The 15,696-nt window shown below is 42.4% G+C and overlaps 1 protein-coding gene across 1 annotated transcript; it reads right to left on the reverse strand.

Moving 5' to 3' along the window:
- Window positions 1-8,888: 8,888 nt before the first annotated feature.
- On the reverse strand, window positions 8,889-15,452 carry LOC122432285 (zinc finger protein 253-like). The gene is made up of 4 exons (XM_043454085.1): window positions 15,441-15,452; window positions 11,937-12,063; window positions 11,134-11,226; window positions 8,889-9,889 (listed from the first exon to the last, which is right to left on the reverse strand). The coding sequence occupies exons 1-4, from the start codon at window positions 15,450-15,452 to the stop codon at window positions 8,889-8,891; spliced, it is 1,233 nt and encodes a 410-aa protein (XP_043310020.1).
- Between the last annotated feature and the right edge of the window lie 244 nt (window positions 15,453-15,696).

The following is a 15,696-nucleotide window of genomic DNA, read 5'->3' on the forward strand; positions in this document are numbered from 1 at the left end:
CTGGGTGTTCATTGGAAGGACTGATGCTGAAGCTGAAACTCCGGTATTTTGGCCACCTCATGCGGAGAGTTGACCCATTGGAAAAGACCCTGATGCTGGGAGGGATTGGGGGCAGGAGGAGAAGGGGACGACAGAGGATGAGATGGCTGGATGGCATCACCAACTCGATGGACATGAGTGTGAGTAAACACCGGGAGTTGGTGATGGACAGGGAGGCCTGGCGTGCTGTGATTCATGGGGTCGCAAAGAGTCGGACATGACTGAGCGACTGAAGAGAACTGAACTGAAGATACTCAACATCAGGGTGCTCATGTGACCTTGATTTATACATCAAATGGCAAATGGAAATATTCTAACAATGGCTCTTGTTAAGAAAGGGGAAGCAAGCTTTTGGTATACCTTCTTCTTGAGACTGTATACAGATTGATGTTTTGCAGGCGCCTTAATGGCAAAATGAGTTTTCATGTCCAGTTTTGGAGGATGAATCACAATTTATAGACTCCTATTCTAACTTAAAGAATTCTACTATGGAAGCTACTGATAAAATCACATCCATTTAACTGCCAGCTTCTTCTTGCCACACATGCAAGTAAGAATGCAAAATTGAAGACACCGAGAAAAATAGCATCTGAAAAATAAATGATCACATTCGTCAGGAAAGAATGTGAGTGGTTTCCTCCCACAGACAGGGACTGAGGCCAGTCGATTAAAGAGGGGGCCCAGCAGAGACCGACCCTCAGGCAGTGGCGGGCTCCAGCTCCTCCTTCCAGCTCTGTGGCTGCCGACCGCGGGGCCTCCTGGGAAATCGCTGCAGGAGCTTCCTCTGATGCTTCTCTTTCCTGCAACACAAACAGGTCAAGTGTCAGAAACCCAGTGTCCTTGGCACAGTTGGGACAACGGTGCTGTGGCCCAGCCCCTTTCCTAGTTTGGGGGTGACACCAGACCTGAATCCCTCTGCCTTTGTGCAGACCCCCATGTCCTTCCCTGACTCCAGAGACCCCTCCAGGGTCTCCCAGGAAGTCCCGTCTCTCCATCTCTATGGCTTTGGGGCCGGTCAGGTGCAAAGTTGTGTGTGTTCCCCACACTTCTTCATGACTTCAGGCATAGTGTGAGCCCAAGTGTGGCCCCTGAGGACGAGGCTCCTGTCTCTGTCTCCCCAGCTTCCCTGTCCTTTCTAGAGATGGCCCAGCACGGTGTCGACAAGGAGAGGAACTGCCTCCAGATTTCAGCCCAGACCTTGGGTCTCACCTCCCCATTGCACACCTCTGCTTTTCTTCCTCCTCTCTCTCAGCCGTGTTAGGAGTCCCTGGGGTCAGTGGATCCTGCAGCTTCTGTGCTTCCAGGTTCCAGGTTCTCCTTACCGAGTCTGGACCCCAAGGGCTGGGGGACCAGCGCCCCTTGCCAGCGCTTCATGGGGCACCTGAGGCTCCTTGCTGTGTGCCCAAAGGCTCCACAGTCCTTACACTTCACCTGTGGGTGGAGAAGAACCAGGTCAGTGAGTCAGCAGAAACCACAGGAACGAGTCCAAAGTGAATCCCAGGACAGATGGAGAGGGCTGAATGCTGGTTCTGGAGAAAGGACATGGTCCCTCAGGGGCCAGGATATTTACAGTATTGCGGTTCCCAAAGCCTTCATCAGGAGCATCAGAGGAGGAGGGGCTGGCGGTCTAAGGTGAACAGTAAGGGCCCCATTGAAAGATCTGGATGAAGCCAGGCCAGACATAATCCCAAGGACCCCAGGTGGTTCCTCCCAGCCTCTGAATGGCCTGATCTGCTGGGGAATGAGGTCCCATGGCAGTTATCTTTGGATGGGAATGCACCAGTGAGTTATGGACCCAGAATATTCCAGGTCTAAACCCTGTCTCTGCAGTCCATGCCATCCACAGATTCCCTGCAGGTCCAAGCCTCCACTCACCATGGAGTCTTTCTCCTGTGGTGGGGATCCATCTACCTCCCTGGTCCCAGGATTTGCTTCCTCATTTTCTGATCCTGAATGAGTTTGCAGGGTCCCTACCATTCACAGCGACCAGCCATCTTCCACACATACTAGAGATTCTCCTCAATCTTAACTTTTATATTTCTTCTGTAAAAAGAAAGAGAAAACTGTCATATTCACATGGAGAAACAAGACATCCATGCCCCCTTGACCCCAAATGGGGATCATGAAACGTCATGACTCATTTGACTTCTGCCTAGACATTTCTCTATTCTTTCCTGATTACCCACTCACAGATTAGGACCTGGACTCTGTTAAAAGTTTTAGGCAGAAATGTGCCTTTGAATTTGCATCCATAAAAGACTAAGTTTAGAGACTTTGGTTATGTGTATCACAATCTAGGAGATAAAAGTGAGAGAAGATTTCCCCACATGTATATAAATAGCTGTGCTAGGAGAAGGCTATATTTAATATTGAGCCATAGGCATTTGAAAATAAAAAATATTTATTTAATTTGATAATTTAAAAAAACCTGAACTCTCCCAAATGACATCAGAGAAGGCAATTTTCAGATACAAATTCACTTACCCAAATTATTGTCTTCTCTCCTGTTTTTTGAATCTTTCATCCTCAGTGTCTCATTTTTACCTAGCTAATAATAATGTGAAATATATTTTTCAACTAAAGATGAACAAATAATTTTTTAAGCTTTCAGTGCCTACAGACAATACCATCAGGTTTTCATAACTGTTTATCCAGTGTCCCACATCAATCAGAAAGATAGGATGCTAAGTTCCTTAAAATTTGAATCTTCACATAATAATAACATTCAGAAGGATGTATTTTATCAGCCTCTGTTCTCAAATTTACTGAGATTAAGTGATCTAGATCATTGTATGTGTGTGTTCATTCACTAAGTTGAGTCTGACTCTTTGCGACACCATGGACTACAGCATGCCAGGCTTCCCTGTCCTCCACAATCTCCCAGTTTGCTCAAGGTCATGTCCATTGAATCGGTGATTCAATATAACCATTTCATCCTCTGCTGCACCCTTCTCCTTTTGCCTTCAATCTTTCCCAGCATCACGGTCTAAATCTAAATCCTTATTTGGCACCATACCTAAAACTCAACTCAGAGTTGATTAAAGATTTGAAGATAACACCTAAGATTGTAAGCCTCCTAGAAGAAAACAAAAGTAATATGCTCCTTGTCATAGTTCCCAATCAAGGGAAAAGGGGGTAAGGAAAAAAAAATAGCATGTATATTCAATGGAAATCTAATCAGCCTTTAAGAAAAAAATTGAGGTCTTGTTCTTTTCCAGAACATGGATAGACCTTGGTATGATGCTAATGAACTAAGTCAGAGGCTGAAGGCAAACACCAAAGGACTTCACTTCCGGGTAGAACAGTAAGAACAAACAAAAAAGAAACAAACCAGATGACAAAAAGAAACACACAGATATACAGAGCAGAGTAGTGAATACCAGTGAGCAGGTTACAGGGGTAAAGGCACAATGGTAAAGTGATCGAATGTGTAGTGACAGTGAGAGAGGAAAATTCAGGTGGTGAGCGTGTGTAAGGTTTACAAACGTCGATGTGTAAAGCACAAATGAAGCACATCTAACCTTACACACAATGTTAACTCAATTTGTAAACTTAGATTATAAAGACACCTTACCCTATTCCCAGGCCAAATCACTATGTATCTTTACTACGGACGTCTTTTTCTGAGCGATATGCTGAACACCAAATTTAAAGCAAACTATCCTAAAATCCAGCCGTGCTCCTCCTCTCTGTAGGGGATGATCAGAGAGGTGGGGGAGTAATGCCCTCACTGAGGGAGATGCAGCTTTGAAGGTGGCTGAGGACCAGTCAAGGAGGAATTTCGCTTTCCCAGCTGACCTGAGGCTGCTCCAAGGTCACATGACCTTGGTGAGAGTTTCTTAGCCAAGTGACATCATCTATTACCTTTGGTCTAACCACATCTGAAGACATGTTAAGAAAAAGAAATAATTCACAACTTCACTCATGTGTGGAACACAAAAAACAAGAAGAAAACAAGTAAAAAGAATTTTAAGGAAGAAAAATGTTGACAGGATAACAAAGATACACAGACCTGAGTAGTGGAAATCAGAGAAGCCTCAGAAAAAATGGGGCAGCAAATGGTAACAGAAGAAAACTGCATTTTTGGTGCTGAGGAGGTGTGTGGTTCACAGAAGCTGAAATGTATGGCAGTGCACCTATAACTTCACTAGTATTATAATGGAATGATACCTAAGTTTAAAAAACTTAAAACTAAGTTGAAAGAATTTAAAGAATCAGTTCCACTGTCTAAAGCCACATCACTATATAATTTTACTCTTGTCGTATTTCCCCAAGGGACTAGCCAAACACCAAATTTAAACCACACAGCTGTGAAGCTCTAGTCTGCTGTGAACCTCTAGTCTGTCAGCAGATGCTCAGAATCATGAGTGCTGGACACACCAGCTGAGATGCACCTTCCAGGGTGGTTGAGTAGAGTCAGTGGGGAAATTTCCCTTTCATGCTGACTTTATACTATCCTAAGTTCACATGACTTTGATGAGGTTTTCTTAACCAATCAAGGTTAGGTAAGCTATAGTCTTGGAGAAGGAAATGGCAACCCACTCCAGTGTTCTTGCCTGGAGAATCCCAGAGATGGGGGAGCCTGGTGGGCTGACATCTATGGGGTCACACAGAGTCGGATACAACTGAAGTGACTTAGCAGTAGCAGCAGCAAGCTATAGTCTAGGAGGTCGAAAAGAGTCACACATCTTAGTAACTGAACAACAGCAATCACCCTGTATTTATCAACATCTTGAAGACACATTTAGAAGAGAAATAGCTTATGAATTCACTTAAATGTGGAACACAAAACATATATTTAAAAAGAAAATAGTTAAAAAAAATGAGGAAAGCAAATGATACAAAAACAAACACATATTCTCACAGAACAGAGCAGTGGATGTCAGGGTAGCAGCAAGTGGATGGCCAATGAGTAAAACTGGTCCACAGAATGGTAACAAAAAAACCCCAAGTTTTTGGTGCTAAGCAATTTTATGGTATGCTGGAGCTGAAGTATATTGTTATACACGTGAAACTTATCTAATATTGTGACCAGTGTTAACCTAGAAAAGAATAATTAAATCAAAATTTAAAGTATCAGCAGCCCATTGCTTAAACCACACCAGTACACAATAATATCTGGTCTACTGTCCCATTTCTCTGATGGACAGGCTGAATGCCAAATTTATTTTTTATATAATAGTAAGTTTATTCAACTCAACAGCAGTAAGCAGGTATATCAAATAATGTCAAAATGGACAAGTGAACTCCAAATTTACATAAAACAACCTTAAATCCTCCACTCTGCAGCACTCCAGCTAGGCTGGTCCCTAACCCTAACCCCTGTTGGTCAGTAGATGCTCAGAATGGCAGATGCTGGACACTCTTGAGTCCATTTGAAAGTGGCTGAGGAGGATCAGTGGGAAATTTCACTTTCCTGCTGCCTTTTATTCTGCTCTGAGGTCACATGACCTTAATGAGGTTTTTCTTAACCCAATCAAGGTTATGGATCAGCCTTTGACCCTGTCATGTCTTATAGACACATCTAGAAGAGAAATACCTTGTGAATCTACTTATATATGGAGCACTAAAAATAAAGAAAAAGAACACAAAAAGTAAAAAATATTAGACAGTCAATGGCACAAAAATAAATCCATATATTCACAGAACAGAGCAGTTGATAGCAGACAGTAGCAGCAGAGGGATGGCTGATGGCTCCTCTGTCCATGGGATTCTACAGGCAAGGATACAGCAGTGGTTTGCCATGCCCTCCTCCAGGGGATCTTCCCTACCCAGGGATCAAACCTATGTCTTCTGCATTGCAGGTGGATTTTTTACCATCTGAGCCACCAGGAAAGCCCCAAAATAGGTCAACAGGATGGTAAAAGAAAAACCTCTACTTTCTTGGTGTTGACCAGTTCTATGGCATACTAAAACTGAAATATAATCCTATACAAGTAAAACATGTAATATTGTAACCCAATCACACCCTAGAAAAATAATTATTTTTTTTTCTTTACTTTTATTAGTTGGAGGCTAATTACTTTACAATATTGTAGTGGTTTTTGCCATACACTGATATGAATCAGCCATGGATTTACATGTGTTTTCCATCCTGAACCCCCCTCCCACCTCCCTCCCCATCCCATCCCTCTGGGTCTTCCCAGTGCACCAGCCCTGAGCACTTGTCTCATGCATCCAACCTGGACTGGTGGTCTGTTTCACACTTGATAATATACATGTTTCAATGCTTTTCTCTCAGATCATTCCACCCTCGCCTTCTCCCATAGAGTCCAAAAGTCTAATAATTAGTTTTAAAAATTAAATCATCCATGCCTCAGTGCATAAAGCCACATTTATGCATATTTTGTCTATGTCCCCAGGTTCTCTGGGGAATACACTGAACACCAAAACAAATTTTTAAAAAATCAAACAACCTGAAATCCAGCTGGGTACCTCCCATCTGTCAGTAGATGCTCAGAATGGGAGGCACTGGACACCCTCCACTGGAGGAGATGCAGCCTCGGAGGTGGCTGAGGGTCAGTGGGGAGAATTCCCTTTCTTAACTTTGTTACTGCTCTGTGGTCCTGCGACCTTGTTATGATTTCTCCTGGCCAGTTAAGGTCATGTATCAGCTTGTTCCATCTGTGCCTGAAAACAAATTAAGAGAATCTTGATAGGAACACACCTCATCCCAGTGGATATCCGGGATGACTCCCTGGAAATTTCAGTTCAGTGTGGGTGTGTATTAAAGGATAACTTTCCAAGTCCTGCAGACAAGTGGGGGCATTTGCTTTGTGACAGTATTTCTTTGTTTGAAAAAAAGACATTGCACTAATTATTTTCAAAACTGACTTGTGTTAAGGCTGATAGTTTGGGGCATTTTATATTCCTGCAGCTTTATTCCATGTGCTTATGTGGTGGTAACAAGGCTGGGTTCCTGTTTAGTGAGAATGCTGGGTGCATAATTCAGGAATCAGCTGAGTAAGACAGACAGTATGATCATGGAAGAAACTCTTCATCCACTTGGCTCAGTTCAGAGGTTTGGGGGAAAAATAACAGAGATTTCTGAGGCCTGGGAGGGCAGAGATGTCTGTCTCTTGAGCCTCAGCTGGTTTCTCTCTGCAGACACAGGTTGAGGGGCTCAAATAACCTAAGACCAGATGTCTCTGAGACTCCCCCATGAGCTTGCCTGAGCAGGATCATGACATTCTGGGAAACCTGACCAGTGGAGCTGAAGATCAGAGCTGTGTCACCACCAGGGCCTGAATGGGGTACATGAGGATAGAGGGACATTGGAATGAATGGAGTTGAGTTGTGTACAAAGAGCTATGGAGAAAGAGGGGACTCAGAGAATGGGGCTGAGTCTCTGCCCACTTTCCCAGAGTGTAAACCTGTGTCCCTTGTTTACAGGGGCTCAAAATCAAACAGCAACTCTGAGCTTCTTTAGCCATGGACTTTTATTGTTTGAATATTTGCAATTATTATTCTATACACAAACGTTAATTTCTTACAAAACTCTGTATTCCATATTGGTAGGTCACTTCATTCTTCATTTAATGTCACATTTCCATCAAGAACTATTTCCCCAAATCACAATCTGCCTGATTGTGTGTTGTTGTTCAGTTGCTAAGTTGTGTACGACTCTGCGATGCCATAGACTAGCCCACCAGGCTCATCTGTCCATGAGATTTTCCAGGTAAGAATACTGGAGCGGGTTGCCATTTCCTTCTCCAGGGTTTCTTCCTGGAACCAGGATCAAACCTGTGTCTCCTGCATTCACAGGCAGATTCTTTACCACTGAGCCACTTGGGAAGCCTGACTATGTATTACAGTTTTCTTTTGGGGGTTCCCCCTCCCATACATGATCATTTTTTTCTGATGTGAAATCTAGCTGTAACTCCACTGTGGCTTTTAGGACTGCTAGATCCTCAGTGTAAGAATTTCACATTAACTGAGAAATAAATGATCACTGAAGACTTCTCTTCCTTCATGACACTGAGGGTATGTTATATAGTCTGAGCACAGGTAAACCAGTGGGCTTGCTCTATGGAGAAAGAATTCTCATAACTTTCCATGAAATCAATTCTCGAGGATAAATTATTTAGAAGTATGCTTTGATGTTGCTCAACATACTTTGGTATTTCTCAAGTTTTATAAATAAAGTGTCTTGTTTTAGTGTTTATTTTATTTTCAAAGAGTTTCTTGTGCACATCAAGTCTGGGGCTCACCTGAGTATTTGTTAAGAGTGATTACAGTCCTAGTGATTCTCCACATGGAATGTGTGTGTGTGTGTGCATTAGTTGCTCAGTCATGTCCAACTCTTTGTGACCCCATGGACTGTAGCCCACCAGGCTCCTCTGTCCATGGAATTCTCCTAGCAAGAATCCTGGAATCTCTGCCTTTCTCCAGGCCACATGGAGCAGCTTCATACTGAAAAATTAATCATGAAAGAAGAACTAGGGGTTGCTTATCCTCTCCTCACATACTCTAGGGTCTATAAAGTTGGAAGGTGCTGCTGAAAACATTCATATTGTGTTTACAGAATGAGCTCTGCTAAGTTACCTGAGGTCAGGCAATTGACTAAAGGCATAGACAGTGCACATATGGGTCCACTTCCACAGGTGATGCCTATCTGAACTGTGGATGGAGTATGATGCCTGTAGGAGCCTCCATGTTGATTACATCACCTCAGGTTAGAACATCTATGGAGGGCCCTTCTGCTTTTCTCTCCTGTGCTGGGTTCCCTTGTGTTGTCTAAGGGAAAAAGCAGGAGCAAAGTGTTCTCCACAGAGCTGACATTCATAGGGCTGCTCTCTGCTGTGGGTTCTCTATGTTCTCTCAGTTTATTATATTTACTGAAGGCCTTCTTACACACAAGGCAAACGTGCTTTCACTCTTGTGTGGATTTTCTTGTGCATAGAAAGCCCAGAACTATAACGGAAGAACTTCCCACACTCAAGACATAGATATGGTTTCTCTCCAGTGTGAATTTTATTGTGTGAATTAAGGTCCCTTCTTTGAGGAAAGGCTTTCCCACACTGATGACACTCATAGGGCTTCTCTCCTGTGTGAGTTCTCTCATGTTCTTTCAAGGAGGAATTTCGATTGAAGACTTTCCCACACAGTTGACATTTGAATGGTTTCTCTCCAGTGTGAATCATGCTGTGTCTCTTGAGGCTGGCGCATCTACTAAAGACTTTCTCACACTGATGACATTCATAAGTCTTCTCTTTTGTGTGACTTTTCTCATGTTGTTTCAAGGAGGAATTTTGATTGAAAACCTTCCCACACTGTTGACATTTGAATGGTTTCTCTCCAGTGTGAATCACCTTGTGTCGTATGAGCCTAGAGCAATGACTAAAGACTTTTCCACACTGATGACATTCATAGCCATTCTCTCCTCTGTGAGCTTTCTCATGTTCTTTCAAGGAGAATCTTCCATTGATGATTTTTCCACACAGTCGACATTCAAATGGTTTCTTTCCAGTGTGAATCCTCTTGTGTTTGCTGAGGCTAGTGCAACTACTAAAGGCTTTTCCACATAGAGGACATTTATAGGGCTTCTCTCCTGTATGAGTTCTCTTATGATCTTTCAAGGAGCAACTTTGATTGAAGACTTTCCCACAGAGTTGACATTTGAATGGTTTCTCCCCAGTGTGAATCTTCTTGTGTCTGCTGATGCTAGAGTAATTATTAAAGGCTTTCCCACATAGAGGACATTCATAGGGCTTCTCTCCTGTATGAGTTCTCTCATGCTCTTTCAAGGAGAATCTTTGATTGAAGACTTTCCCACAGTGTTGACATTTGAATGGTTTCTCTCCAGTGTGAATTATCTTGTGTCCTCTGAGTCTAAAGCAATTACTATGGACTTTTCCACACAGAGCACATTGACATGATTTACCTCTAATGTGAATGTGACCCTGTCCATTAAGGAATGAACCTTGACTAAGTGATTTTTCACACTGTTTGCTGACATTATGTTTCCTTTTTAAGGGAACTGTTGAATATTGAGGTGAAGATGTAGGAGTAAATTCATCACTCAGATCAGTACATCCAGCAGAATTCCCTTGCGAGTGAGAAACCTGCTTTGGAGAAGGAGATATGAGACTGTTACTGCTTTGCCCAAGACCAGGCAGACATTCATATGCCTGCATGGTCACTGTAGAGCATCAGCTGGTAAATTTCCTGTTAAAATGTCTCCAGTGTTAGATGTAAACATATCTTGTGTTACTCCCCTGCAGTCATAAACATTTGCTTTTATAGCTTCCTACCCCAAATATCAGATTAATTTTGAAGATGAGCAATGTTTTTATAACTGACTTTTCCCCCTTAATTCACTGGTTGTGGTTTTGAGCTCATGATTCTTAACTGATTTCAGACTACCCAAAATTTTTTTCAGAAAGAGCTCAATCTCAAATTACACATAGGCAATGGTTCTCAATTACCAACTTATCTCACTGCCGGGTCTTTCATTTGGATGACTGGGGTTCCCACCCATGAAACTTACCATTGCCATGGTAGGGGATGTGTGCTTCCTGTAGACACTTGGCATGAGTATCATTTCTTGTTCTCTATGGGGTCTTTCACTGCCTAAAGAAATGGAAAAAATATAGATTTTAGAATGGCATTAGGAAAATAGAAATATAGATAAATAGCAAAGTCCTCCATGTGAGTATGTTTCAAAAATTAGCACTCACATGGAGAAACTGTGTATATAACAAAGAAATACTCAAGGTAGTAAAATACTTTAAAAGTCATTGTCTATTAGACAAAACCAGGATTAAAATATAAAAATGTAATGTGGGGAAGAGACAGTGGGTCAGAAAAAGATGGAAAAAACATTAAATGAGAGGATCAAGACAGGAATCACTATGTGTAAGTTTAAGTGCAGCAAGTTCACAAGTATTTAAAGAAAAGAAAGTGGCAGGAAGACACATGAATTGGGATCATAGGTGCACAGAATGGTAAAAATGTGAGGAATATGCCCCAATGTCCTCACTTTCATTTAGGATAGATCACTCACGTCTCAAAACCTTCAGCTTTGCTTCCAAGGACTTAGTCACTCAATGAACAGAACCTCTTTGCAGTGAAGCCCAGGCCTCTGATGCTCACCTGGTCTCTGACCTTGGAAGCCTCCTGCTTCACTCCACAACTCTTTCCCTTGTTCCAGCTGGAAAATCACATCTGATTTGCTGATCTGATAGCCTGTTTGATTAAAAAAAAAAGTATGGATTTTGAGTCTGGCCTAATTATCCTTTGCTATGCTGAAGCCCAAGGTAAGGTACTGAGGAAAATAAAGAGATAATTGAAAGTCAGTGCAGGCAACAACATCTTCACCAGACAGAATAATAAAGGTCCTTCAGCAGATCAGGAGGAAATCCAGAGCACCAGCAAGAACAGTGAGGCTGTCTAAGGGCTGATGCCCATGCACCAGTTCAGAGAGAGGTCACAGAATCCTCAGTCTTTTCCAAATGGGAAAGATCAAGACTCTACAGTGGGCTGAATATTTTTGAAAAACAGGATCCAGTAATGATCCATCTTACAGGAAGAATCAAAATTATATCATATACAGGGCTCTGCTCTCGAGCCTTCAAGAAGTGATTGGAACAGAAGAATTATTTTTAAAATATCTAATCCTTTTATTTATGCATTAAAATATCCATTGAATCCCCAGTTCTGTTCTGAGTCTAGAAACTGAGTAGCAACAAAAATGAAACCTGGCCAACAAAACCTTTCACTGTGGTGATGAAAAGTGCCACATAAAGAAACATCTTCCTTTTAAGTGGTCATGAGGAATATCAGAGAATCAGGAAACAGTTGCAGTGGGACACAGGGAAGCTATTTTAAATCCTTGTTTAGCGAATGAATGAATGCAATGGACACAGATGCATGTACATCTGTGTTGAAAGACTCACCTACAGAGACCAGGTGTGTAATAGTTTCCATCATCACATTTCTGAACAGGTTTTTCTGGGACTTGTCTAGCAGGCTCCACTCTTCCTGGGTGAAGTCAACGGCTACATCTTCAAGTGTCACCAGTTCCTAAAACATCAGGGATATTCTGATTTAGACAGAGCAGCCTCTACTGCTGTCCAGAGTGGGAAGGTTCAGCTGAGGAAGGATGGGGACTGGGTGGATGATGATCATGCTCCATGTGAGGTCCCCCTGGTTCCCTGCAGCACTGAGCTGGTGTCTGCCTTTCAGGTACTTTCATGGATACTTATACACTCAAGAATCCTTATTTTACAGAAATATCACATGACGTGTGTTTTAGTATAATTTGGAAGTTTTTCAATAACCTGGTAATTAGGACTTCTAGAGAGGTGATTATGAAATATTCACTTGAAAATGTATTATTAAGTTTCTCTTTTTTATTAACTGGACAGATTTCCAACAATACAAACAATAACTATGATGGGCTACTTTTAAATCATGACTTTTGGTTTAAATTATGTCCCTAGGGGCTTCCCTGGTGGCTCAGAAAGTAAATTATGTCCCTAGGGGAACTTTTGATTCTCCAAAGAGAAACTGCTTTCATAACTTGTTATGAGTGTTGAATCGCCCAATATATTGTGGTATGAACGGTTTCTGGCCTAGCAAACCTATGTTAAATACAAAACATTATTGTACTAATCATGCAAATGTCAGAGAATCATAAAGAGTTGTCTATAGTGTTCTCAGAACTGAACAGGGTTCATACAGAACTCGGTACCAGGAGATGTTGTCTCTCTCAGCACTGTAGGACTCAGGTGTTCAGAACACACTCTGAGGTCAGACGGTTCAGCAGCATGAGTCATGGACTCTCAGGCTGCAGTGAAGGACAGACTGAGACTGGCTATTCCTGTGGTGGGAGGACACCCACTCTCTGCATTCTCAGGGACCTTGACCTTAGCTATCCCTATTTCTCTTGTAATCTAACATTGTCTCTACGGTGAAGGATGAAAGGAGCCTAGTTATTGGCTTTGTTTTCTTCAGTTTTTAAAAAATCTATACAAGAGCCTAGTTTTACTCTATCTACTCGTCTTTCTCTTTTCTTTGCAGACAATACTCCTCCCTACACATTCCTTCCAGACTTCCCTGGTGGCTCAGTGGTAAAGAACCTGTCTACCAGTGCAGAAGACTCAGGTATGACCCCTGGGTCAGGAAGATCCCTGGAGAAGGAAATAGCAATCCATTCCAGTATCCTTGCCTGGGAAATCCCATGGACAAAGGAGCCTGGTGGGCTACAGTCCATGGGGTTGCAGAGTCAGATACAACTGAGCAATTCAACAACAACAACAACACATTCGTTCTCAAATATGAGTACAAGCCAGACATCCTGGAATGTGAAGTCAAGTGGGCCTTAGGAAGCATCACTATGAACAAAGCTAGTGGAGGTGATAGAACTCCAGTTGAGCTATTTCAAATCCTGAAAGATGAGGCTGTGAAAGTGCTGCACTCAATATGCCAGCAAATTTGGAAAACTCAGCAGTGGCCACAGGACTGGAAAAGGTCAGTTTTCATTCCAATCCCAAAGAAAGGCAATGCCAAAGAATGCTCAAACTACCGCACAATTGCACTCATCTCACACACTAGCAAAGTAATGCTCAAAATTCTCCAAGCCAGGCTTCAACAGTATATGAACTGTGAACTTCCAGATGTTCAAGCTGGATTTAGAAAAGGCAGAGGAACCAGAGATCAAATTGCCAACATCCGCTGGATCATCGAAAAAAGCAAGAGAGTTCCAGAAAACATCTACTTCTGCTTTATTGAGTATGCCAAACCTTTGACTGTGTAGATCACAATAAACTGTGGAAAATTCTGAAAGAGATGGGAATACCAGACCACCTGACCTGCCTCTTGAGAAATCTGTATGCAGGTCAGGAAACAACAGTTAGAACTGGACATGGAACAACAGACTGGTTCCAAATAGGGAAAGGGGTACATCAAAGCTGTATATTGTCATCCTGCTTATTTAACTTATATGCAGGGTACATCATGAGAAGCAATGGGCTGGAGGAAGCACAAGTTGGAATCAAGATTGCCAGGAGAGATATCAATAACCTCAGATATGCAGATGACACCACTCATACGGCAGAAAGTGAAGAACTAAAGAGCCTCTTGATGAAAGTGAAAGAGGAGAGTGAAAAAGTTGGTTTAAAGCTCAACATTCAGAAAACTAAGATCATGGCATCTGGTCCCATCACTTCATGGCAAATAGATGGGGAAACAGTGACAGGCTTTACTTGGGGGGGCTCCAAAATCACTGCATATGGTGACTGCAGCCATGAAATTAAAAGACATTTGCTCCTTGGAAGAAAATTTATGACCAATCTAGACAGCTTATTAAAAAGCAGAGACATCACTTTGCCAAAAAAGGTCCATCTAGTCAAGGCTATGGTTTTTCCAGCAGTCATGTATGGATGCGAAATTTGGACTATAAAGGAAGCTGAGCACTGAAGAATTGATGCTTTTGAACTGTGGTATTGGAGAAAACTCTTGAGAGTCCCTTGGACTGCAAGGAGAACTAGCCAGTCCATCTTAAAGGAAATCAGCCCTGAATATTCATTGGAAGGACTGATGCTGAAGTTGAAACTCCAATACTTTGGGCACCTGATGTAAAGAACTGACTCATTTGAAAAGCCCCTGATGCTGGGCAAGATTGAAGTCAGGAGGAGAAGGGGATGACAGAGGAAGAGATGGTTGGATGGCATCACCAACTCAGTGGACATATTTGAGTAAACTCCAGGAGTTGGTGATGGACAGGGAGGCCTGGTGTGCTGCAGTCCATGGGGTCCAAGAGTTGGACACGACTGAACTGAACTGAAAATGCATGATTTGAGGAAAGTATGCTAATGATAGTTTGTTGACTTTTTCAGTAACTTTCAGTAGTGCATACATACTGAGTAGTGAGAGGTTACAAACTGAAAAAATGTAAAATGATTCCCTTTTCATTCCAAACCTCACTTCTGTTCCTGTCAACACTGAAAAGCCTCACATCAGGTGGTATAACACTGGATTAGCTACACTCAGGGCTGTAACCTCTGACTCTCCAGGGCTTGTGATGTCTTCTCCTCACTGATCTCTACTACTTGCCATTACTGCTCCTAAGCCCCTCACATCCAAAAACAGTCAACAAATTAATCTTTCACCAATCAGGACAAGGGTTGAATAAGTAAAAAGAAATTTTATTATCTCTTCTGTAAATACACAAGATTAGTGCAAGCTCTCAAATTTGTTTACTATAAAGAATGAGATTAGTTTCTTGTTATTGATAGATCTGACCCATGATAACTATCCCAGAGTCCTGGACAAAGGTAATTTGAGCTCAGATATCTGAACCCTGCCTGCTTGTGCTTAGAACATAGAAGCCAGTTTGGAAACCTTGTCCATCTAATGGCACTTGGGGTGTAATTTCAGGAGGAGGCATCACTACTTACCAGGGGCTCCATCTTCAACAGCTCAGTCACCAGGAGCCTTTCTCACGATTTCAGTCACAGCCAATCCAAGCACTAGGTAGGTCAATCTGAGGATGGAGAAGAAGCCTTGAGACTCCAGACTTCCAGACCTATCAGAATTCAAGCCCCAGCCTTCACCTGGACGTGACCCCCAGCCCCTCAAAAGGAAATAAGTGATGCACCCTAAGAATCTTCTCTGCAGGGTCACATGTAAGATGGCTATAGCCGTTGTGAAATG

The sequence above is a fragment of the Cervus canadensis genome, chromosome 31 (assembly GCF_019320065.1).
Source record: "Cervus canadensis isolate Bull #8, Minnesota chromosome 31, ASM1932006v1, whole genome shotgun sequence".
Classification (NCBI taxonomy): Eukaryota; Metazoa; Chordata; class Mammalia; order Artiodactyla; family Cervidae; genus Cervus; species Cervus canadensis.

What these genes read in the sequence shown, in the direction of transcription:
- LOC122432285 (XM_043454085.1), bottom strand. An exon ending in TACACACCTGGTCTCTGTAG is followed by an intron (nt 11,227 to 11,936) that starts GTGAGTCTTTCA and finishes TTAATCAAACAG; the next exon opens with GCTATCAGATCAGCAAATCA. An exon ending in CTTCCAAGGTCAGAGACCAG is followed by an intron (nt 9,890 to 11,133) that starts GTGAGCATCAGA and finishes TGTGTGGAAAAG; the next exon opens with TCCATAGTAATTGCTTTAGA.